Source organism: Manis pentadactyla, chromosome 1, assembly GCF_030020395.1.
Source record: "Manis pentadactyla isolate mManPen7 chromosome 1, mManPen7.hap1, whole genome shotgun sequence".
NCBI lineage: Eukaryota > Metazoa > Chordata > Mammalia > Pholidota > Manidae > Manis > Manis pentadactyla.
The window spans coordinates 201,290,734-201,315,846 of record NC_080019.1 but is presented as its reverse complement, the minus strand read 5'-3'; the positions used below and the strand labels follow the sequence as shown (position 1 = coordinate 201,315,846).

The following is a 25,113-nucleotide window of genomic DNA, read 5'->3' as shown; positions in this document are numbered from 1 at the left end:
GCCTGGGGTTGGTGGTATGTATGAGGTGCCATGGGAACCTGGAGATGGGGCTGACTGAGGGCATCACAGGGGAGTGATGTTCTGGATGGGAGGGGGTGGCTGGCAGGTCAGATAGAGGGAATAGCATGTGCAAAGGCCTGGAGGTCTGAAATTACTCAGTGTATTCCCCAAACAGTAGATAATTCTGAGCTTGAGGTCTGGGGTGTCTTCATGGTAGGAAGAAACTAGAAAATTCAGTGAGTGAGCCACAGGCCCTGAAGGTCCTTGAGCACTGTGTTATGTGGGCAGCCTGGGAGCTGGTGTGACCCACTGGTTCACAGACAGAAGCTGAGCCTCAGAGAGAAACATGCCTAGAGCCCTGTGAGAGCACACCGCTGAGCCCAGACCAGAGCCTGGCCATGCTGCGCAGGACTGGGATAGCCTCTCTCTGCTGCCTGCCCTGCCCCTTCTGTCCCTCAGGGCCCCTCAGTAAAACCCGGATGTGACAAGTCACTGCTGAAGAGCAGTTTTAGCTTCAGAGGTTCCATTCTGATAATCGGGGACTCAGTGGCCCCTGGGTGCCCTAAACTTCAAGAAAACTGAAAGCAGCCCGTAAACATCAAGCTCCCTCTTCAGGAGGCAATAAAGATTTCTAACCCAGGGGTAAAGAGGCAGGTTTTCAAAGAAAGATAGGCCTGTTTGTCAAACCCCTCACCTCTGCCTGCACACGTGTGCATGCACATGTACACACAGACAGATTTATAAACATACATATACATACACACACCTAAAAATACATATATATGTACACAAAGATACACAAATGAACACAGATATTCACATGGACAAACACACACATGTTCTTCCTGGTTAAAAATGAAATAAGGTCTGGTACCTATCATGGAATTAAAGATGGGCTTTGCACCTTCCAAATTCTGTGACCTCAGTTGGGTCACTTAATGGCCCCGTGCCTCAGTTTCCCTAGCTGGCAGCAGATGGAATTTGGAGTATGGTGGATCCAGCCCATAGATGTATTTTACTTGGCTTACTCAGTGCTTTAAAACAATTTTTATTTGTTGCCAGCATTTAAAAATAGGAAGATTTTGTATAAAAATCCAATATGCAGCTTGTCCTGAAGACATGGCATTTTTGCCCCAGCCAAAATCAGGAGATGAGAAGCAACTCCACCCTTAATGGAGCTGTGCTCTCCAGTTTGCCATGGGCCCCACCACTCCCTGTTGCCTCCCTGGCAGCAAGGCCTAGTGTCAGTTGCCATTTACCATGGTGCTTATACTGTTTCTTCTCTTGAAGTGGAATTACCAGGACAGTGTACCTTTGTGTATCTTTGTACCTTCACCTCCACTTAATGAGGGACAACAAAGAATACAAGTTTAAGGAAAATAGGAGGAAACAGGAGTTGAAATCAGTTAGGCTGCTTCACTGTGGATGCCGCCTGCCTGGTGGAAGGACTCACCTGATCCCAGAACCCCATCCAGCTCCCAAAAGCCATTTATCATTCACCGTTTAGAGAGCACTGCCACTCAACACCGTTGCCCAAACCCTGCAGCTCTTTGAGACAGGCATGGCAAGGGTTATTAGTTATAGATCCACTTTGCAGATGAGGAAACTTAACTTAAGTATATGACCAGAACATAGCAGTGCTGGGAGGGAGGGGAGTCAGGCCAGTTTTCTCCTGGAAAATCATCTTTCAGTTCAGTTGATTTCAGACACTGCCCAGAGGCTCCCACCTTAAGGAGAGTCTGGCAGGCCTGACCATATCAGAAGCCAACGGGAAGCTCAAAGCCGTGCCCGGCATCTGGGGTTGGCTGCCAACGGGGATGCTGCTGAGGGCCCTTAGAGAAAAGGAGTTAGAAGGGGGATGGGTGCTTCGGATGTGTACTGAGGGGTCTGGAGTTCCTGATAAGTGCTGGGGAGTTGGAAGCCATTGAGGGTTTTGGGACTCCTGGGGAGGTGACAGGATTGGATTCAATGGTTCATTATCAGATTTATCATCTGCCGCCCTGAGGTCACCAACCTGCTCTGTGAATCCTGAGGGAGCATGGCAGGACAAAGTGAGATGAGGGCCAAGGGGGTGGGACGGCAGTTGTCCTGAGGTGGTCATGAGAGAGAGGAGAATGTAGATGGAGCTTTCTCCAAGCTCAGACCTGGCAGAGTTATGGCCGAGCGAGAGCCTGGGCCCTGTGACTGTGCCCGCTGCCTTCTGAGTACCCATCCTAGCAACCTCAGTTCGCCTCCCCCACCCCCGGGAACTCAGGCACGGGCCTGTGCTTCCTGGCTCCAAGGATCAGCTCCCTTCGGGGAACATAAACGTGCACCTGCCTGCTTTTCCTCATCACACCTTGGCCTCTTAAGAGTCAGCTGGCATGTCACCCTGTGGCCTGACGGGTCCTTGCCACAGTGCTTTCATCTCTGGGCTCCCCTTGGAGCTCACTGCTGGGAGAGAAGCAGACACCTGGACACGATTGCAGTGCATCACAGGAAATAAAACTCACCCTCTATTCCAGGTATTTGAAAAGCTGCTGCTGCTGAACCCTGAAATAGAAGCAGACCAAATATTAATGTCACCTAACTCATTTATAAAGCTTCAGACAAACAGGTACGTGACTCAGTGCTTGTTCTCAGCAAGGCTGTGAGGCTGTGCTTGCATCCCACCACTCATTGGTCAAAGTGGTCAGGAGCCTTGCTGCTTCCAGTGAACTCTACAATGGTGTGGGTTGCGTTTGAAATAGATGTGCCTTCTGCATTCCTTCTCTTCCCTTGGACTTCCCCTCGTCTTCTATCTAACTTGTCCCTGCGGTTCCCTCTTCCTCCCTGTAGCCTGGAAACCTTTGAATACCTGCTACTGAAATCCAGTACTTCAAAGGGAAAAAGTACCACCGTGGAAGTGTTGAGCTTTTCAAATGCCCCTGTGACCTCAAGACTTGCTTGAAGTGTAGTCCCTGAACCAGCAGCATGGGCGTTACCAGGTTGCATGTTAAAGTGTGGGGGCCCCACTGCAAGCCCGCACTTTTAACAAGGTCCCCAGGTGGTTGGGATGCACATTTACATTTGAGAAGTGCAATTTTAAAGTGTGTCTGCAAACATAATTCCTACCTGGCATCCACATACCGTTGATGACTTGTACGTGAACTACAGTTGCAAAGTGGGGGCTGGAAGGAGCACAGGATGCTCACGTGTTCCATGAAGCACACACATACAGGGTGTTCATTCAGCCAAAAGGGGCTATGGGCCAGGCTGTGTGCTCGGCTCCTGGAACAGAGGTGAGTGGCATTGATGCCTTTCAGAAGTCTGGTGGGGAAGAGAGAAGTAAAACATAAGAAAGGCTGTAATAAAACAAGGTATAATGTTTAAGCCATAGTACAATAAAGGGCCTTCCATGCCAGGATTAACCGAGGCATGTCACAGATGGAGCTGGTACTTGAAGGATGAACAGGAGTCCTGCAGTTTTCCTTGGAAGAGGTTGATGATAATGGGAGTGAAAGCTGAAGCAGAAGCAGTAACATTTGCTGAAAGTCATCTGAGGTCCATAGGGCTGGGAGGAGCAAAGAGCAGGAGGTGGCTAGCCCTGGAGGTGATGGATAGCCTTGGTCTCCTGTAGTTTCTTTATTATGTTAATGAACACATACATGAATATAAAACACTCATCTTTGCTAAGAATGCAGGAGCCTAGTTTCAGAAAGACAGATGCACCCCTATGTTATCACAGCACTATTTACAATAGCCAAGAAATGGAAGCAACCTAAGTGTCCATCAGTAGATGAATGGACAATGAAGATGTGGTACATATACACAATGGAATATTACTCAGCCATAAGAAGAAAACAAATCCTACCATTTGCAACAACATGGATGGAGCCAGAGGGTATTATGCTCAGTGAAATAAGCCAGGTGGAGAAAGACAAGTATCAAATGATTTCACTCATCTGTGTAGTATAAGAACAGAGAAAAAACTGAAGGAACAAAACAGCAGCAGACTAACAGAACCCAAGAATGGACTACCAGTTACCAAAGAGAAAGGAACTGGGGAGAACGGGTGGGAAGGGAGGGATAAGGGGGAAAAAGGGACATTACGATTAGCACACATAATGTAGGGGCGGGGCATGGGGAAGGCAGTACAACACAGAGAAGACAAGTAGTGACTCTATAGCATCTTACTACGCCAATGGACAGTGACTGTAATGGGGTAAGTGGGGGGACTTGATAATGGGGGGAGTCTAGTAACCATAATGTTGCTCATGTAACTATATTAATTAATACAAAAAAAATGCTCATCGTTGTCTTGCAGCTGGTGCACATTCTCAGTTCCTTTACAAACCACTTTCTGAGCAAGCAGCCCGTTTTCACCATGACTGGCTCTTGGCAACAGGACAGGGCAAGACCATTGATCCCCTTTACTAGTCAAGGAAGCCGTGTCCGTTGTTTAGGGCATGCTATGCCTAAAGGCACACAGCTCTTTGCAGGAGATGGGACTGCCTTTTGGTTTTGTCCAACTCAGAGCCTCATCTCTTTCCGGTACGCCAAGATGTCTTATTCAAGTGCCCTGAAAACAGTTTGTCTCACAAACAATATTTTACAGTAAATGTCCCAGGCAGCTGATGAAGGAAATTCAGCCCTCAGGGTCTTTCCCTCCCCACTGACCACCCGTGGTTGACAGAAGAGCAAGAAACCATTCTCTCCTTGGAACCATTGGTTTTCCAGTTAGGTTTCCCATGGATTACAGATGAGGTGGCCGACCGGCTGCCTGCACGTGGTCCCGATGCAGGGCAGGGCTAAGGTTGGGCCTTTTCTTCCCCCAGGAGCAGCTGGGAACCCCAGTGGCTGGTTCTCGGAGCAGGGAACTCTGGGCCCCTCACTGTGACCCACTCCCACTTCCACTGCCTATGAAAACATGTCTGTTTTGTTTTCCAAAGGGATGGTGCAGCATCTCTGAGCTACCGTATCCTGGATGGGCCTGAGAAGGTTCCCGTTGTGCATGTTGACGGGAAGGGCTTCCTGGTGTCAGGGGCTCGGATTGGGATGTCTACTATCGAAGTGACTGCCCAGGAGCCTTTTGGGGCCAACCAAACCATGAACATTGCTGTAAAGGTAGGATCGTGTTCTCTCCCTTTTTGAAATAATAAAAGCAGTAGTACCAAGGTGAAAATTTACCCTTTTCAGGTATAAAAAAGAATATATTTCACCTTCCAGCTGAGAAATTGTATGTAAGAATTTATTTAAGAATAACTTGGGGTACAAGGTCCTAGATAAAAAGCTACAGAATCTTCTGGTTGTCAGACCTAAAGATGTTTGGTGATTGTTAGTTGCAATGATCTCATTTCGTAGATGGGGAAACTGAGGCCCAGCAGGGTCTGTAATTTGCTGGGACTGGCATCACCGTGTCCTGACTGAGCAGCTGGTGCCTGGAACATGGCAGATGTCTAAGAGCATTGAATGCACATGCTAGACACTTGACACGGAAATTCATTACATATGTAGCAACTTGGAGAGCAGGTGACCCATTTTATAGGCCAGGAAACTGACGCTCAGAGTGGAAGTGACTTGCTGAAGGTGACACAGTGACTGAGAGAGTCTGGGTTCTAACTCACGTGGCCTGGCTTGGGTTTGTGTCTTCCAGTCACGTCACAGCGCTTCCTGTGTCCCTCTGCCATTCTGTGACGGGGACTTTCTCTTTGGGCATCCTTGGGTCAGGTTCTGGGGTTTATTGCGAACAAAATTTTCTTTCCATAGCTCATCATACCCCCTTTCTGCATGCTGGATGGCAGAGAGAAACTAGCTAGATGATACTTTAGTTTTTTAGTTTTGCCTGACTTGCAGGCCTACTTCCTTAATTGATTTTGTTTCAAGGTGGATGCCTAGCAACGAACCCTTCACCCTAGTTTTTGAGTAAGTGTAAAAGCGACTGAGTGCTCATTCCTGTTTCAACAAATATGTATGCAGCACCAGCTGTGTACTAGTCACTATACCACTTGATCTTTGTCAAAGATCTTTCCAGGGGCTAGCTTTTTGGCCAGGATAGATTTTACCTGTAGCCATGGAACCAATGCTCTCTATGGAGCTCAGGTTCTTGGGTTCCAGAAATCCATTATTCCCTCCTTTTCCCATCTCTCCTCTCCCTGGAGCACCTGCAGGCATGCAGTGGCCCCCAGTAATGCTTCCTGTGGAATCCAAACAGGCATTGTTTCTGCATTAAATGCTCAGAGAGCCAAGTCCTTTAGGGAAACTGAACATTCAAAGCCCAGGGGATATTTTGGAAATGTGAACAATGATCCATTTTTGCAAAGTCATGGATTTTGACTCTTATAGGTTGGGTTTTCTTTGAGTGAGGCCAGCCTGTTCTGTGGGGAAGTGGGAGCCTTGTCATTAGGTTGGGATGCTCAGGAGAGCAAGGTCTCTCTCTTTCCATGACCCCCAAGCTGGTGCCGTCTCCACCCCTTCCTGGGTCAGGCCTGGCTGGGGGCAGGCATCCCCCCCTTGGGAGGTGGGTGTTTGGGGAGCCCGGTTCCAGCCCAGTCATCACCGTACCTGCTCATTGTCCTGCAGGTGTCTCCTGTCTCTTACCTGAGGCTCTCTATGAGCCCCGCCCTGCACACCCAGGACAAGGAGGCTCTGGCAGCCCTGCCCTTGGGAATGACCGTGACCTTCACTGTCCACTTCCACGACAACTCTGGAGATGTCTTCCATGCTCACAACTCAATCCTCAACTTTGCAGCTAACAGGTAGGGTGTGGGTGATGTTCATTTCTCAGGTGAAGGCATGTCTCCATCCTCCGTCGTACCTGGATTTAATTTATAGAGTGACAGAGTGACAACACGGAGAGTCTAATGCCATTAAAAGAAGAGTTTTGTTAGATACAGTGCCCAGGTGGAGAGGGTGTGCCACACTTGCAGGCTGCAGGGGGGAGCACCAGGCTTGGTCAGGAGGAAAGGGTGAGGGGACAGCACGGCCAGGAGGAAGTCACAGTTGGGGACATCCTCTAATGAACAGGAGGTAAAACACAGGAGTTGGGGTTTATGGTTAGAGAGTTTGCAGCAACATATGTGTGCACCTATGAAAGATGGACTGCATGGGCGGATGTATCCAGCTCTGGCCATTGGTCTGATCCTTTGATCAGTGGATGCAAATTATCCATTACAGATTTTGTAAAAGTTGGTCACAGTAAAGTACATACCTTCTAGTGCTCAGGTACTAGTGAGGAAGAAGTCTGATTTTCACTGTGCATCTGCTATGTTCAGACCCTTCTGCATGACATCTTTCTGACTCCTCACTATAGCCCAGAGAGGTCAAGCCATTTGCCAGGGTCACACAGCCAGGAAGTAGGGTTTGACTACCAGGTCCCATCTGACTCCAAGTGCAACTTTTTTTTGCTGACTCTTTCTAAATACAACTGTAGCCTGAGGCCCAGTGTGAGGACAGAGTATTCTCCAGAGCAAGGAAATGAGCTATGGCCTCTGTCTGACCCTGCTGAAATCTGAGTCCACTGAAGCAGTGGTTTTCAAAGTATGGTCCCCAAACCAGTGACGTCAGCATCACCTGGGAACTCTTAGAAATGCACATTCACAGAGCTTGACTGTGTTTAGCAAGGTCCCCATGGGATTCTAAAGGTTGAGAGCCACTGCTCCAGGGGTCTGCAGACCCAGGCAAGAGGAAGATAAGCATCAGGCATGGGAAGGAGCAGGGTGTGGGGAGCAGTTCCAGGGAGGACTCCCAGGGGCAGGAGACTGTGTCCTTATGTGGGTGAGCATTGCAGCTTGGCCTTTTCTCAGGCCCTGCAACAGATGTGTCCCTATTTATTGAATGTGTTTCAGGACAAGCATGGGGACCTAGCCTTGTGGAGGAATCGGGTTTGGAATTAGACCCAGTTCAAGCCCCAGCTCAGCCCTTTGTGGGGCCCTCACAGGCAAGGCTGGTCTTCTCTCCATACCTCTGTTTCCACACCTGTCATGCCTGGAATGTGCCTAGTCCCCAGAGTCATCAGCTGAGGCAGTGGTCCTGGGGGCCTCTGGCAAACTGTGGAGCTCTGTACACATGGTGCAGACTATCCATTACCTGGGGGTCACAGGCCACCCTGGAGGAAATGGAGCCAGGTCTTCCCAGCCCCACAGCTACCCCACGCAAGTCAGGCTGGCCTGTTTGTGGTAGGAGCACCAGGCTCAGGAGTCAGAAGGTGTGTTGCAGGAAGGTGATGGAGCCAGAGACCTCACCCACCCCCACCAAGCCTTTCTGCCAGAATACCATTGGCTGGTGTTGATTGAGCATTTGTGGCATGACAGGTGCCAGTCCCTGTGCATCACAATTACTGACCTGGTTTAATGCTCATGTCAAGCCTGTGCCTCTGGTACATTATTACCCCCATTTTACAGATGAGGATGTGGGCAGAAGCTGTGTCACTTGTTCAGATTATATCACAAAGGGCAGCCTGTGCCTCCCCAGAGTGTCCTGCTGAGGAGTGACTGGACAGCAGTGTGCAGATCACTCTGCTCTCAGGACCTTGGCTTTCCCTTCCACAGGGTGATGGTGGTGATGTGGCCATTTTGGTGAGGGCTGTGGGGTCCCCCGGGGGCAGTGAGATGAGGTCAGGTCTGTGTGGCCCACAGGGGGCCATGATCTGTAGCAGCTGCTCAGTAAGTGGGAGCTAGATGACGTCTAGGGCCACAGTCAGCAAAGAGCTTCATCCGGCAGAGGACTTTGACAGTGTCTCCCTCCGGGGCAGGGGCTGGCCCCTGAGACTGAGAGCCTGCATCTCCCTCCTGTACCTAGGGATGAGTTTGTGCAGATCGGGAAGGGCTCCACCAACGACACCTGCATTGTCCGCACTGTCAGCGTGGGCCTGACGCTGCTCAGCGTGTGGGACGCACAGCACGCAGGCCTCTCCGACTTCGTGCCACTGCCCGTCCGACAGGCCATTTCCCCGGAGCTCTCTGGAGTGGTGGTGGGGGACGTCCTCTGTCTGGCCACTGTCCTGGTCAGCCTGGAAGGTAAGAGAGACACTGGTTGAGGAAACCTCTCTAAGTCATGGCCATAGCTGGGGCTAGGCTCCGGGGAGGCGCTCAGCTCCCCATTGTGGGAGGTGTGCAAGTACAACTAGAGCTGGGGTCAGCTGGGGCCAAATCCAGCCTGCTGCTGCTTTTTGCAAATCCTGTTTGATCAGAACTCAAGCACAGCCAACATTTACATGTTGTCACTGGCTGGCTGTCTTCACCCTATGACTGCCAGGTTGAGTGGTGGCATCGGATTCCTTCAGGTCTGCACAGCCCAAAATATTGACCTTTACAGGAAACGTTTGCCAACCCTGCTCTAGAGTAGCACTGTTCCCTAGAACTTTCTGCTTTTGTGAAATGTCCTGTATCTACACCAGCACAGCAACTGAGCACTTGAAATGTGACCAGTGCAGCTGAGCAATGACTGCCTCGTTCTAGTTAATTCCCTGGCTAGTGACATGGTGTTGGACTGCATACCTATAGAAGGAAGCTTCAGCAGAGAATAGCTATTGGGTCAGTTCAGTGACCTCCAAATTTCAGCTATTCCCATGCCTCCTCTACATCCATGTATGATAATTAATTTTTTTTCAAATTGGCTCCCTGATTTTTTTTTACCTAATTAAATTATTTCTAGAAGGACGTTAAATACTGCCTTTAAAGAAAAGCAAATATATTTTGTCATAAATGGAATGTGGCTGTTGGGTTCTTTTATTGTATTTATTATAGAACGTGATTGGCTTTTAAGTAAGAAATGCTGTCGAGTGACAGCTGTTTGCCTGACACCTGCTTTGTTTGCTGCAAAGAGGTTGATAAACAGTTGGGGAAGGAGAGTGTGCAGAAAGTGGGGACCTGGAGGGCCAGCACCCAGGTCATCCCAGGACAGGAGAATGGCTAAGAGATTCCAGCAGGGATGTGATGAGGTGGGAGGGGGTTCATTCCAGGCAGGGCCACAGCTGTCCTGAGAGAAGGTGAAGCAGGGGGACTGCCGGTGGCTGCAGCCAGGAGCGTGAGGGGAATGGGCAAAGCCAGGGTGCAGAGGCCGGCAGTGTACAGCCCATCCAGAGGGTGAAGAGTGAGCTTCCTGGGGCAGCAGGGTGGAGCTTGGGGGCTGGCACAGTCTCCCAGGTGACACAGGGTTTGGCTAGCATGTCAGGCACAGGAAAGATGAATGACAGCCAGGGCTTCCTCTCTCAGGCCTCTCTGGAACGTGGAGCTCTTCAGCCAACAGCATCCTCCACATTGACCCCAAGACAGGCGTGGCGGTGGCCCGGGATGCAGGATCCGTGACAGTTTACTATGAGGTCGCTGGACACCTGAGGACCTACAAGGAGGTGGGACTCCGAGGCACACATAGCTGACCCTCTTGGGTGGGACCTTCAGTACTGAATGGTTCCCTTTTCTTTAAGAAAGAAGTAACGCACCTCACAAAGCAGCTGGGACCTGGGAGCCATGAGTCTGGGGTCTCCCACCCACTGCCTCTGGGATTGGGACAAGCTTCCTTTCTTCCCAGGTCCCCTCCTCCCCATGTGCAAAAGGTGTCACGATGAGAGGTGGTCTCTGGGGTTGACCCCAGCTCCCACACACTTCAGTGGAGGGCAGGAATGTCCATTGTGGGTGTTTCCCTAGGAGTCGCGGCCGTGGGTGGGCCAGCGCGGGATTGGCGTCACCAGCAAAGATAAACCTCCCCTGGCAAGTCACCTTTGAGTCTTTCTGGAGGCGAACAAAACCGTTCTCTTTTCTATTTATCTCCAACCGAGAATGAATCAATGAGCAAAGTCTGGCTGTGTTCCAAATGTGTGTCATTTTTAGAGCCGGTGTGCACTTTATCGAATCCAGCAGTTTAACCTAATAGCTTGCATCTTTAGTGCTGCGACTCCGCAGTTTGGGTGAGCCAGTTGCAGAGAGAGGCACTTGTGACTAATAAAGCTCTCGTGTAAGGAGCCTTGGAGAGTGGGCAGGGGTGGGCGCCTGGAGGGCGGACACCAGCAGAGGTGTGTAGGGTTCAGGTGACTGGAACATAGCAGGTGGGATAAGTGGAGGCTGGTGTGGTTAGGTGATGTGTGTTGGATTCCTGGTATTGCCCATGGAGTGGTTAAGCCTTTGGGCTTTGGGACCAGGCTGTCCTTGTTCAGACACCAATTGGGCCATTGGGAGGCTGTGTAGCCTTGGGTAAATTATTTAACCTCCCTATGCCTTGGTTTTCTCATCTGTAAAATGGGGATAATGTGAGGATTAAATCAGTTAATGTGTGGTGCACTTAAAATGGTCCTCAGCACACACACAGCAAATGCTCAGTAGGTATTAGCTTCTGTTGTTACTCTGACAGAGTAAAGAGGGGGATGTTATGCACTAGGCAGTAGGGATTCATCAGGGATTGTTTTAAAGTAAAGAGTGGTATCAGAGGTCAGTTTTGGAATGATCACTGGCACCTGGCAGAGTCTAAGAGCCTGAGAGAGGGTGAGTAGCTGAAGAGAAGCCAGCCAGGATGCCCTCAGCAGGCCCTGGTGGGAGGGCAGAAACCCAGGGTGGGTTTGGGAGAGATTCAGGAGGGAAGGGGGAGAAGGGAGCCCTGGGGTGACTCGGTTCTGGCTTGGGTGATGAGGTGGGTGTGGGTCCTTAGCTCTGAGAGGGGAGCACAGGCTGGTGAGGGGACTGATGCTGAGTGAGTTAGTCATGGCCAGTCTGAGGAGGCTGTAGCTCCTCCAGGCAGGGCTGGTGGTACTTGTCTGGATTTCCAAAAGAGAGCTGGGGAGAGGTGGGGTTTACAGCCCGGAGATGGTTCTTGGAGACCTGGAGCAGTCCGGAACATGCAGGGCACACCAGGGCAAGAGAGAGGTGGGGTCAAGACCTTGGGCCCATTCCCCAAGGTGTGGAGGAGGAGGCGTGGGAGGCAGGAAGTGCTCGGTGTCTGCCCGGAGTAGGTGGAAGGCCTTCCACTTGGAGGCGGCGGCAGTGTTGCTGGGCTGCAGGACTGATAGGGTTGAATGGTGCTGGGGAGGCCGCAAGGGATATCCCAGCTTAGAGAGCTCATCCTGCCTCAGGAAGGCGTGCCGCTGGGGTGTTTGGGTGCAGCCGATCACAGGACAGGCAAGGGGGGGGATGAGCAGGGAGAAATCTGGAAAGATTGGTGTCTGGGGGCCTTCTCTACCCAGGCTGTGTAAGTTTGCATTTGGGTCAGGTAATTTATTTTGAGTAAATGATGGTACAGTAAAATGGATCCTTCTCTCTTTGCTGAAAGATTCATTAACCAAATTGATGAACAGAGAAGTTATCATAACTGTTAGAGGAGCCAAAATCCACAGCCTCCCCAGACCAATGAGTGACTCAGGCCTGCTGTTCAGCTCCCTGCTGTGCTGTCAGGAGAAGCGGCTTGTTCAGTGGGAGAACACTAGGTTGCCAGTCTGACCAACTGGTCTAACCCAGCTCTGCCACCCTCAAGCGGGTCATGTAGACTTGGACCTCAGTTTATCACCTGTGAAGTGGGCAATTCCTGCATCACAGGTCGCAGATCATGAAAATGCCCGGCACTGGGCCTGTGCACTGTTGGCACTCAGTGACGTTGCCTCGGTCGGCTCCCTCCCCAGATGGTGATCGGAGCCCCTCAGAGGATCGTGGCCCGGTACGCCCACCCTGTACCGACCAGCTTCCGGGAGGCCACGGCCTCCAGAGTGATTGTCACCGTGGGAGACAGAAGCTCTAACCTGAGAGGTAGAGAGTGAGGGGCTCGGGCGGGCCGGGAGGAGCCCTGCCAAGCTTGGGGAGCAGAGAGGGCCTCCTCGTGCTCTTCTCTGTTGTCTGCTTTTCCTACGCGTGCCAACTCCAGAGAGAGCACTTGACCCCAGCTGGCCTGCTCCTTCCCGCTTTTTAGAAAGTCGGGGCTTCTACAAGCAGAGGGAATCTTCCTGAAAGAGCCTGCCACTCAGAAATGGCATTTCTGAGCTGGAAATGTGGCTTCAGCCCTAGGGCACCAAGTAAAGATGGCCACGATTTACCACCATTAATCCCAGAAAGTAATCACTTAGGAGGCCTCACCGTTGATGTTGATTTTTGTAATTACCTCTCCTAAGTCATGCAGAGAACATTCGACCCATTCCCCTGCCATGACAGCCCTGGACAGTAGCTGCAGAAATAAATACATCAATAGCGGCTATTTTTTTTAGAAACCCTTAACTGCTAGAATTAAGTATCGCTGCTCTCATTCTGATCAATGAATGAGGCAGCCTTACTGCATCATGGTGGCCTCTCTTCCTACTTCCGTACAGCAGGCAACACTGTGTAGTTGCTGAAATGATGCTCAGTGTCTTAGTGGGAAACTGTGCCCTCCTGGTGTCCAGAAAGACATTGCCCATTTCCGCCCTGCTGACAGGAGCAGATGATGTGCATTAGTGGGCCTGACCCATCTGCCATGCTGCTGCATGTGGCTCTAGAACAAGGGCTGAAATTCTGATCTGAGATTGCCCGTGACTCAGAGTAACCCCTCCTCTGGAAACTGCCCTCAGCTTTATGAACTGCAGCACCATCACAAAGCTCTGGGTGGCCCCGGGGGCCCCATGCGGAAGGAATGTAGGACACAGGTGTCATTTTGCAGCCCGGCCAGCCTCTGTGTGGCCTTCTCTTGCTTTCCTGCTTTGGGGCTCCTCAGGCAGGCGCCAGAGACCCCGGTGGGCTTAGGTGTGGCAGCCAGCAGGCCCATGCCCGCTCACCTCTTCTCTAGGTGAGTGCTCCCCTGCCCAGAAGGAAATCATTGAGACCCTGCACCCAGAATCCCTCATCAGCTGCCAGCTCCAGTTCAAGCAGGATGTCTTTGATTTCCCTGCCAGTGGTGTTTTCACCGCAGAGCCAAGGTTTGACACTGCTCTGGGTAAGTGTGCAGGGTTTGGAAAGTGAATGTGCGCTTGCATGGAGGGTTTGCCTTCAGTGCATGTGGCCCGTATCAGTTCAGAGGGGCGGTGTGTCAGGAGCCCCGCCTGGGGATTGGTCATGTGACCCCTGGGGCCGTGCAGCTGCCAGGACGGTTGGTGTTCCTGCACTGGATCGTGGTCACTCTCAGCAACCCCCTCCACCCAGCAGAAGGGACACATTCAGAGCCAGAAATCCTGCGTTCAGGGCCTCTTCCGCTCTCCTCAGAGCCTGTAGGTAGTGAGGCTACTTCCCCCCTGTAGTGGGAAGGATGGTGCCTTGCTCTGCCTGCGTGACGGAGCTTGGAGAGGGGCAAGCAGGGAATAGTGGAAGGGTCCTTATAAATAGTCAAGGGCCAGGCAGCGTGTTGGACCACAGCTGCTCCACGGGCCTGGTTAGAGCTGTGGAGCTCCAGGCCAAGCCCACAGGCCAGAGCATGTCCTGGCTGAGTTGACACTGAACATCACCAGTTCAGCCAAAGAAGAGGGGTGCCCCCATGGAGCATTGGGAGGGTTCATGGGAGGTTCCTGCGACATGCTGAGTGCAGTGCAGAGCACAGACTCATCCCGAGTCCAATTAGAGTGTTATGAGCATTTGGCCTGTTTTTAAATTCTTCCTTAACTGGGAGAAGTTGGTGACATAACAGTGCCAGGCCACAAGCCCCATCTGCAGCTCTCAGTGGCCCAGGGTGGAGGCCTCCTCTCCCCTCATTCACTCTGCCCCTTGCGCAGCAGCCCCAAAGCATCATGAGCACCCAGGCTGCTGCTGAGACACAGCTGCCTCCTGAGGGCACACTGTGTGCAGGGCTGAGCTCAGGGCTGGGCATGGAGCAGGCATGTGGAGGTCTCCCGCCCTGTTTATGCACTAATGTGGCCCCATAAAGGGTGTGTTGTTATCCCACCTGAACAACGAAAACAGGGCCAGCCAGGGAGATGAGTCATCCAGGGGCACTTGGCCCCTTCCATGCTGGCATGGGATGGGCACAGAGGGCACCCCAGCCCCAGCATCTGGATCCAGGCTTAGACAGTGTCCCTAGGCACCGCTCAGCAGTGTTCACTTAGCTCGTTTATCTAGTCTGGGTCAGGATACGATAGGCACCAGGACAGCCCCAGCTTCTGCCTTCGCAGGGCTTTCTGCTGTACCTGGCGCTGAAGGCTGGCCTGGGAGTCAGCCCCAGCTGGACCTGTGGCCCAGCATTGGGTCACGGTATCTGTTCACCATTTATTCACCCTCATCTTGAGCCTGTCTCTCTGGGCTCTGAGATGCAGAGCTGGACGTTCCTGCCTCAGGGAACACCACCGCAATGGGAGACTGGCATTCTGAGCTGTGAGCGTGAGTGCTAGGCACAGGGGCCCTGAGGAGGGACTTCAGGAGGCCATGGGAGGGGATGATGCCTCACCTGGTCTCCGAAGGGTGCGTAGTCCAGTTGGAAAGGCAGGGAGAAAGTAGCATCTGGGAGACATGGGAGAGAAGATGAGGTGGAACACTTACCTCCACAGGCCAGTACCTCTGCTGGGTCACAATGCACAGGCTGACGGACAGGCAGCTAAAACACCTCAGCATGAAGAAGACAGCTCTGCTGGTCACTGCCTCCAGCCAGGGCAGCCCCTTCTCCGGAGAGCAGGTCGGGGCCGAGGTGCCCTTCAGCCCAGGGCTTTATGCCGATCAGGCTGAAATCCTTCTGAGCAACCACTACACCAGCTCCGAGGTCAAGGTCTTTGGTGCCATGGAGATTCTAGAGAACCTGGAGGTGAGTGGTGTCTGTGCACAAGCCAGGGGCATCAGAAGGGACCAGGAGGCAGGGAGGATGAGTGAAATGTGGAAATCCTGGACCCCGTCTCTTTATAATTAAAAATAAAAAAATATTAAATATCCTTACCCTTTTCTTTCTTTCATAGTACCATTGCTACCCGTTAGCCTATATAATTGTATTTATTATGATGATTGCTGCTGGCCTTCCCCAACTAGGGGTTAAATATGCCAGGTTAGCATTTAGGACAGGGCTGACACTAGAATGTGAACATTTAACATGGTGAATGAATGGATTCAGTACAGGACACATGGCAGCATGGGACAGGAAGGAAAGCTGTAATCCCTAAGGTACCAGTGACTCCTGCACAAGTGGAAACAAGTCCCCTATCTCTGGGCCTCAGTTTCCCCATCTACTGAATGGTGGGTGAATGATGTTGTAGGTCCTGGAGTTGGCAAGCTGGGAGAGATCTGGGGCAAAGGAGCTCATTGGCTTCTCTGCCTGCTCCTTTTTTTGTCTTACGCAGCAAATGTGGCAGGACCTTCCTGGAGTGGAACGGGGTGAATTCCTTGTTGGGGATGGAAGGTCTGCAGGCCCCGGGCTTGGGCCATTGGCAGTCAGCCATTCACAGAGCTCTAGGCTTGGAAAGCCTCCCTTGGAAAGTCAGTGTTTGGTGATAGTTCATGTCAGTGTGGCATTTTTTTAAAGAGTACTTGATTAGAATTCAGTGAGACTGATTTGTTCTTTCCTTACAACACCCTGAGTGTAGACTGTGTGCTGGTTCCCCGACTTTGTGGATTGCACGCTGTCAGATGTCAGCAGGCCTGCCTAGGAAGCGGGGAAGGGCGAGGTACCCTAGCCTTCTGGCCCAGGGGGGAAGCACTCCGTGACAGGCGGAGTGGGGATGCTCCTCTCTAGCCCTGACATCTCTCCCAGGTGAAATCGGGGTCCCCGGCCATACTGGCTTTCGCAAAGGAGAAGTCGTTGGGGCTGCCCAGCTTCGTGACCTACACAGTCGGTGTCTCGGACCCCACGGCCGGCAGCCAGGGACCTCTTTCCACTGCCCTGACCTTCTCCAGCCCTGTGACTAACCAAGCCATCACCATCCCTGTCACCGTGGCCTTTGTGATGGATCGCCGAGGGCCTGGACCTCGTGAGTCATGGGATGGGACACCAGCTGGGATGGACCAGAGTGGGGAGGGACTGGCTGGGAGGGACCCGCTGCATGATCCTGGCTGTCAGTGGCCCCGGGAGTCTGGGAACTGGAGAAGTCGGAAGTGCAGAATGCTCCACACAGTGATAGTCCTCGTTCAGGCAGCCATGCACACTTTGCTCCCCTCTGTTCTCAGCATGGCAGCCAGAGGGGTCCTGTCCAGATGCGGTGAGGTTGTACCCCTCCTCTGCTCCACCCTCTGCCATGGGTGTCACCTCCTTCGGGCAGTAAAGCCCAAGTCCCTCCAGTGTCCCAAAAGGTCCTCCTGCTCTCCTTCCCATTTACGACTCATCTCATCCTGGAGCATTCTGCTGCAGCCATACTGCCTCCTTCCTGTTTTTGGAACACGTGCAGCCCCCAAATCAGCCCATAGCGTTTGCTGTGCCCTCCCCTGGGAGGCTGTTCCCGACAGGCCCTGGCCAACACCCCCACCTCCACCAGACCTTCCCTCAGGCATCACTTTCTCATGTAGTAGGATTAGAACCTCCCGGCCAAATCTCTTGCCTGTTTATTTCTTCCATAGCACTGTTAACCAACTATCAGCCTATTTAATAATTATATAGTTTCTGTGGTTTCTGCTGGGAGAAATCACATTACCCAACTAGAGGTTAGGTACTGTATGTGAGGACAGCTCTTCGAACAAGGCCTATCTAACATAAAGTGTGTGCTCAGTAATGAATGAATTCATGAACTAACACTGCCATGTGCCAGACCCTGTGCTGGGCAGGTACCTGAGAAGTGCCCCCTCAGGCAGAGAGGGCCCAGAGTTCCAAACTCAGTGAGAAGGAATGATTCTAAAGATGTGGCTGAGGAGGTGGGGTGTGCACAGAGTGGGTAATTTTACCTCTTTTGGGCTGAGGGTGCAGTTCAAAGGGGGCTTCAGCTAGGTCTGGAGGGCTGAGTAGCAGGGGAGGGCAATGTGCAGGGTGAGGGCCACCAGACCAGGGCCTCAAGCTTTTTCCTGGGAGCAGGGAGGGAACCTGGTCAGGTCTGGCTGGGAGCGGACTAAAGGAACAGGGGCGACATCAGGAGCGCTTGAGGGGGGCCGCCGCCTTCTTCCTGTGGAGCAGGGGTGTGTCCTGACTGAGGACAGCCCAGCAGGGTGGTAGGAGGGGCCCTCAGTAAGGTGGGAGGCTGGGAACGGGGAGAAGGGGGGTGGAAGAGGAAGGCAGGCTGGGCCATTGCCAGGTGGGGCCCGGAGTTGGGGCGGGTTTGAGGCAGAGGACGCTGGGCCCCCTTGGTGCACGCAGCCTCAGCTCTGAGAGCAGTGGCCTCCTGTCTGGTGCCTGATCTCACCCTCTGACCACACACAGTGGCACAGGGGGCTCCATGTGGTGGCTTTGCCAGCTTGTCTCCCCATTGATTGCAGATGGAGCCAGCCTCTTCCAGCACTTCCTGGATTCCTACCAAGTCATGTTCTTCACCCTTTTTGCCCTGCTGGCTGGGACTGCTGTCATGATCATAGGTGAGGTGGGCTGTACTGGGTTCCCTGGTTCACCGCCCCCCTCGCACCCACCCCCACTCTAACCAACCTGTGGTTTTGCAGCCTACCACACGATCTGCGTGCCCCGGGACCTCACCACGCCTCCAGCCCTCTCCCCTCGAGCCAGTCCTCTGCACAGCCCCCACTGTGAGTAGCTGCCCTGTAAACTTGGCCAGGCAGAGCTGGAGCTAAGAGGAAGGGTCCTAGGGGAGGAGGCAGGGGCCCAGGCCCTAAACCCCAAGTCTCAGAAGGCCTGGCCCTGGGCAAAAGTTGTAGCTGGGGTTTGAGGCCCAGAGGGCAGATCTGGGAGCTGGGGAGGGGGAGCAGCAGGACTCAGAAGGTCAGATGTCTGGGGAGGGAGAGCTTTCCCCAAGCAGAACTGTGCGCAGTGGAGGGCTGACGGCAGGCAGGGAGCTCTGTGTCGCAGGCGTACACCCTGGGGGGGCGGTTCTCACCTGCTGGAACTACTGCAGAGGGCTCTGGTTGACCAGCTGACTCAGAGATGAGGATCCTGGGCTGTCCTGAGGAGGGATTTCCCAGGTGGAGAAAAACCGTAAGGCCTGTTCCTCTTAATAATCCAGTTATCTGTGGTGGTCCTGAGGCCCTCATGGTCCTGTATGACTCCAGGGACACCCGTGAGTGGTATCGCCTGAAACTTTGCAGTACCCAACCTGCACAGCTGTACATGGCACCCCTTATGTCTCCTGATGACCATTCAAGGATCCTCTCCTGTAACAAGGTTCCTGGAGCTGGTGTTCACTGACCCTATGGGGAATTGCTAGGCTTTAAGGGGTCTGATTTTTTTGAAAGAAGACACAGTTTTGTATATATATGTATTGTCCTGGGTAACAAGATCCCACATGCATCCTGGACCCCCAGAATCATAGCATTCTACTAGGATACCTCTTAGGCCTGTGAACCAACCCGAGGGAAAGCTGTCGAATACTCAGTGGCTCACTTCCTTTGCAATTCTGATGTGACATCCAGCTGTCCTTGCAGTGGGGACCCACCCTTTCTAACTGCAGGTCCTGTCACACCTCCCTGTGTTTGTGGGGCCACGCCCAGGTCTCCACACTGTCTCCTGAGCTCTCCAGACCCTTGTGCTCACATTTGTTCACGCAGTTTTCTCTGCCCGAGAGGCTGTTCCTGCCCAGGTGGAGGGGCTCCCTCCCTGCGTGCCCCACAGACCGGTTGCTTCCATGAGATCCTGAGACCCACTGCTTGTTCTCCCCGGCGGGCTGTGTGCTGCTCCAGGTCAGGGGTGAGGCTCCAGGCCTCTTTGTGTCCAGCTATCCTCCTTTCCTTTCAGGGCCAGCTCGGCAAGCCCCCTGTGGGTTCCCCTCTGCTGGCCCAGGGATACAGTACCAGGAGACATGCTGGGTGTGCAGCAGGCACATCACGAACGCCTGGACATGGGCACCGAGGAAGCGCTGAGCAGTGTTGAGCTCTCTCTTCTGCTCTGTTGCTCACTCCATCTTTTTCCACCCTAGATTTTGCTGCCTCACCGATGCCTTTCAGTGCGCTGCCTCCTGCTCGCCGAGCCAGTCCTCCCGCGGGGCTGTGGAGCCCACCGTACAGCTCCCGCTAGTCAGCATGGGCTGGGGGCTGCCCCACACGGAGGCCCTGGCACCTGTGGGCAGCACGGTTGGGACAGCCCGACCCGGAGCAGGCCCCCAGCCCCACACCTCTGGCCTCCTCACTGCCTCCTCTGTTCCGCAGACCTAGAGTTAAGGCTGTGCTTGCTAGCTTAGCCTTACATGTAGGAGTTTAAGGCTTTTTGGCTCATTCTTCATGCCTGGTTGGCTAGGGTTCCTGGACGATGGTGATGCTTTATTTTCTAGTCTCTAAGGTCACTCCCTCCTCAAGACCTTGAGCAGGCAAAGCTCTGTTTAGAAGTTGTCTGTGAGTGATGTACTTCAGGGTCTCAGGGAAAGACTGTAATTTTTTATTTTTGTGGGCTTTGTCCCCTGTGGAGACTTGATTTTTTCCCCTCGTCTGGCTCCTGCTAGGAAATGAGGGGAGTGAATAGACGTCGGGTGCCTGCCCTGTTCCTGCACAGGGAACCTCAGGAATGCAGTGACAGGGACCCTGTGCTGGCACGGCCGCACAGGGAGACGCCGAGATGCTCATGAGCAGACCTAGGCTGCTTTGCGCCCCTCTTAGGGCCACTGTGAGCAGACTGCTGACCTCCGTGCCTATTTGTTCCCTAAGCTGAGCAAACATCTGGACTTGGCCTGGGCCCCACTGGGACGTCCCGTGGGGTCCAGCTCGTTCTCCCTATCCTGGCTTCTCTTTCAGCATGGGGACATGAGAATTGTAGTTAGGAAAACGTCCTTGAGCCAGAGACTGGGATCTTCCTTTCTGTCCCTTTGGAGAACCTGCTGTGTTCTGTCGAAGCACAAAGATCCAGTGTTACTTGTTCCTCCTTTTGTATGAAAGCCACACACCTCAGCACACCTGAGCCCTTGCCCGCCCTGTGCAGAGTTGGCCTCCCCAGCGGGCAGCTCCCAGCAGAGGCAGGCAGAGCCCAGCCCGGCCAGCGAGGAGGGCAGGCCAAGGCCTCCAGGGCCTGCCCTCCAGGAAGGGGCTGCGAAGGAGAGGACGGCTCCAGTGACACCCCCCTTGCCAGCAGCTGGGTCAGTCAGCATCTGAGACCTCCAGAATGCACCCCTTTGCCCCTTGCCAGCCAAGGAGCCATGCCACTCTCAGGAAGACTTGGAGACACACCCAGAGCCAGTTGCACATGGACATGGTGTGCAGGAGTCCAGTTTGACTGAGCTGCAAGTGCGCATCCACTTCAGTCCTTGGGGGCTGGGCCATGAGATTATTTTTTTAAAGCTGGAGACAGGAAGAATCGTGCCTTGCGTATTACTTGAGCTCACACTGACAACTTGGATGTAAATAGGCGTGTTTCTACTTGGTTTATTTAATAAAGCGCTATATAATTTCTTAAGAGGAGCATGGTCATTGCCCGAGTTGTGTGCATCCTGTCTGGAAGTGACTAGGCCCTGGTGACTTTGCTTCTGGTTGTGGATTTGGGGAGCAGGTCTTTCTACCCATGCCCCCCGGCCCCCTGAGGCTTCTGTGTCACACTTCCTTCTCTGGCTGGCCACCAGGTCTGTGTCCCCCTCTTACAGACCAGCGGATGGCCAGGACCCCCACAGGGACCTTGCCTGAAGGACAGGCAGCACCACCCACACATCCACATGTCACTGGGTGTCACCTCAGCCCTTTCTCTCGGCCACCTCCCTCTGACAACTGTTCCTTCCTGCCACTCTGGCTTCCACCCCCGCTGTCCTCTGAAGCTCGTATCCCCAGGGTCCCCAGGACCTCTACCTGGCCATCCCTCTCACTGACCCTGCAGCCTGGACACGCTGCCCTCCTAGTTAGCTCTCCCTGTCTTGCTGGGAACCCCTCGTCTGCTGCCTCCACCTGTCATCTCCCCAGCCCCTCACTCTCACTTGATCGGATGCTCACACCCCTCAGAGTGGCCATCTGCTGCCCTCCCAGCCCACCTCCCAGCCTGAACTTCCACACTCACACGGGCGGCGTCCTGAGTGTCCATGAGACAGGTGCCCCTGGTGTCTTGCATCAGAAGTGTGCAAATGGATGCTCACAGAAATCAGGTAGCTGCCCAAGGTCACGGGCTACCCAAAGGCACCTCTGCTGGAGACCGCTTGAACCCAACATCACCCCATCTTTCTTAGGAGCCAAATCCCGGACCTGGACCTGAGCGGAGCAGCCAGAGTACACACTACATTTCCCAGCCCCTTTTGCTGCTAGAAGCCAACATGTGACTATGTTTTGGGCACAGAACGTTAGTGACAGTGTCCTGTGTAACTCATGGTCTCCTAAAGGAAGGTAGAGGCCTCCTCATCTCGTCTGGGCAGACCAGGCTGGGGCTCCACCTGGCAAGGGCAGTAGCACCACCAGAGTCGCTGGTGGTCCATCGTCTGTGGAGCCTGCACCCCAATCCAGGACAGCTCCCTTGGCAGAAGAGAAGCACACACACACTGGCTTCAATATCAAGTGGCTCTTCCTCCACAGCCAAACCTAATGCCAGCTGATGGAATGGCAGCGCCCAGATGCAGACCAGGACAGCCAGCCATCCCTGCCGTGGCCCCCTCCTGCAGGCCACACCCACACATCAGCTTGGGGGATATTCTCGCTCCTGCACGCTGAGACGCCCCTCCTTGGTCCTCCTTGCCCTGCTCTCGACATCTGGCCTGCCCCAAGTTCCCATCATCTGCCTTCTGGTCTCATCTGTCTGGCCTCCACATTGCCCTTTGCTCAGCTCAGGGAGCCTCCTCTGGGCTGGGGTCCCAGCCTCTGCACTGGCCTCCCTGTTCTAGCCTCTCCTCATCTTAGCTGCCCCCACCACACTGTTTTGCTGACCCCCAGGCAGCCCACGCTTAAACTAAACCCTGCCCTGCAGGCCTTTGGGGTGAGTGCGACTCTTCAGGCCTAACTGGCCTGGCCACTTTGTCCACACCCCGTGACCTACAAGTTTCTCAAGCAGGCTTTGCGCCTGCACCCCTGCTCTCTGCCCTCTGGTGGGAACTGCCCTACAGCCTCACCCCTGGGCTCCTGCTCTGGACTTTTCCCTGCCCTGGGCCTTGCTTCTCTCTGTGAAATGGGCACATCAGTGCCTCCTAAATTACTATAAAAATCAGCAAAACACCACCTGAGAGGCCTTTCACTCAGGCAGCAGGTTGATGAGTGGGGGATGTCCTCTCCCAGCGGCCGTGGTTGATCTGCCTCTCAGAGGGGAGGCAGGGGTGAGGAGGAGGCCTCAGCTCTGTGGGGCAGAAGGGCGGATCTGGCACTGGGCCCTGGGGAATGGGAAGGGATGGGCGCAGAAGTGCCCAGGGGACAAGTGACAACTTGAGGGTGCGTAAGCCCTGTTGTGGTCCTCCCATGCAGAGAAGCTACATGCAGAAGCTAAAAACCCCTGTAGGCTCCATCACTGCCCTGGGCCTGGTCCCTGACTGGAGGATGGGAAGTTTGCTTTCCCCATGAGGATCCTATGAGGACAGAATGAGCTAATAGACGAAGGTGCTGTGTCCACATATGCTGCTGTCACCATTGACGGGGAAAGCTGGCACAAGGCCCATGAGGAGCGCAGATGGAGACAGTGTGTGCAAAGCGATGGGATGGAGACACAGCAGGTGAGTGGGAGCCCTCCAGACCCGTTGTCGTTCCCGTACTGTGTTGTGGTCGTCTGACCCACTACCTCTCCCCAGCTGGGACCTCCTTGAATGTGGGAACAGGCCTGATTCTATGTCCCAGGACCTGGCAAACAGGAAGACCTAGAAAGCATGAACTAATGCCATATGTTCAGCAGGGGCCCACCTGGTGCACAGTTAGCACTCAGTAGATGTCAGCATTACCCTCAGTCAGGCCCCTCAGTAACAAGACGACTGCCAGGATCCAGGCAGTGCCCAGGGGAAGAGGAGCAGAGACCAGCTCTGCCTATCCGCTGAGTACTGAACACTCCTTACTGAAAGGCTTCTCAGCAGACAGCTCCCAGTGTGTCCATAGCCGGGGTTGGCATTCCTGGCCCTTCCTAGCCCATGGCTGGTGCGGGCAATGGGGTGATCATGTCCATGTCGGTAATCCTGGGCTGACCACATGGCAGTACGTAGACCCCATCAACTTTCACATAAAAACAAAGATCTCAGCTTCTCCCAGGTGGTTTTCTCTCTGTATGTTTTCTCCCCTTTACTCCTCTCGGCTACTCTGGGGCCTGACAGAGCTGGAGGGAGGATGACCATCATTTTAAAGCACATGTGGGCATGGCAAGTGCACATGCTGGAAGCTGCCGGATGTTGCCAGAAGCGAGTGCAGTGACAAAACCAGGTGACACGCAGCTTGGTTCAGCTTTCTGTTCTCAAGCTAACCAGGCAAATTTCACTCTCTAAAGGCTGCCAAAAAATGCTTTTAGCACCATTTAGCACTAAAAATATAGTATTACATACAGATTTTTTTCCTCCAGAAATCCTAAGTTGGGTAAAAAATTAACTCTCACTAACTAACTCTCTGTGTGTCTGTCTGTCCCTGTTTCTGTGTGCATTGGGTGTGGGGCAGGGTGGATTCTGGAATGTTACATCTCAAGGTCTGATATACTAGCTAGGAGAGAGCCCAGAACCTGTCCATCCAGGATGGGTGGCAAGGGTCTAATCTGGTAGGGGATGCATAAAGCTTGGTGATCAGGTGACCAGGAGGGTAAGCCTACCTCCTGGGGCTAGAGGTAAGTCATTTTACATCTGGGCCACAGTAGCTCCCTCATCCGCAAAGTGGCTGTCCAAATGTCCTGCCCACTACTCAGAGTGGCTGCCAGCAGGAAGCAGGCCCATTATTCCAACCTTCCCCATCCCTGCTTGCACACCTTCTGCCATGTGACTTTGCAGTACCTCTCGCTGGAGGCTGAGTACATTTCCCGACCTGGAAGTGGCCACAGTCATATGACTTGCTTTGGCCAGTAAAATGTAGGTGGACGTGACAGCATGTTGGTTCAGAGCCTGGACTTAAAGAGGCCTCATGAGTTTGCATTCACTCTTGTGCTTCTGCCATTGATGTAATAATAAGGAAGTCCAGGTAGTTGTTGGTCCAAGGAATAAAAAGACCTAAAAGGGATCTGAAACAAATCTGCCCACCCTGGATCAACTGACCTGCAGACCCATGGCCATGAGAATAAATAACAGTTGTTAAAAACCATGGACTTTGGGGACTGTTTGTTAGGTAGCATTGCTGTGGCAGCAGCTGACTGATACAAAGCATGCTATGGATT

General features: G+C 53.3%; 1 protein-coding gene across 3 annotated transcripts in view; it reads left to right on the top strand.

Moving 5' to 3' along the window:
- NUP210 (nucleoporin 210) overlaps positions 1 to 21,276 on the top strand; it is a 114,861-nt gene extending 93,585 nt beyond the window's left edge. Inside the window, exons 29-40 of one of the 3 annotated variants that reach the window (XM_036911497.2) lie at positions 2,505 to 2,596; positions 4,911 to 5,085; positions 6,541 to 6,716; positions 8,758 to 8,975; positions 10,173 to 10,309; positions 12,563 to 12,686; positions 13,693 to 13,839; positions 15,377 to 15,627; positions 16,564 to 16,780; positions 18,210 to 18,305; positions 18,387 to 18,470; positions 19,633 to 21,276. In XM_036911497.2, coding sequence (XP_036767392.2) covers positions 2,505 to 2,596; positions 4,911 to 5,085; positions 6,541 to 6,716; positions 8,758 to 8,975; positions 10,173 to 10,309; positions 12,563 to 12,686; positions 13,693 to 13,839; positions 15,377 to 15,627; positions 16,564 to 16,780; positions 18,210 to 18,305; positions 18,387 to 18,470; positions 19,633 to 19,757 — 1,842 coding nt within the window. In that variant the 3' untranslated portion in view covers positions 19,758 to 21,276. Of the gene's footprint in view, positions 1 to 2,504; positions 2,597 to 4,910; positions 5,086 to 6,540; positions 6,717 to 8,757; positions 8,976 to 10,172; positions 10,310 to 12,562; positions 12,687 to 13,692; positions 13,840 to 15,376; positions 15,628 to 16,153; positions 16,528 to 16,563; positions 16,781 to 18,209; positions 18,306 to 18,386; positions 18,471 to 19,632 lie in introns of those variants that run through there. The other 2 variants (XM_036911498.2, XM_036911500.2) reach the window with 2 other exon arrangements.
- The last annotated feature ends 3,837 nt before the right edge of the window (positions 21,277 to 25,113 follow it).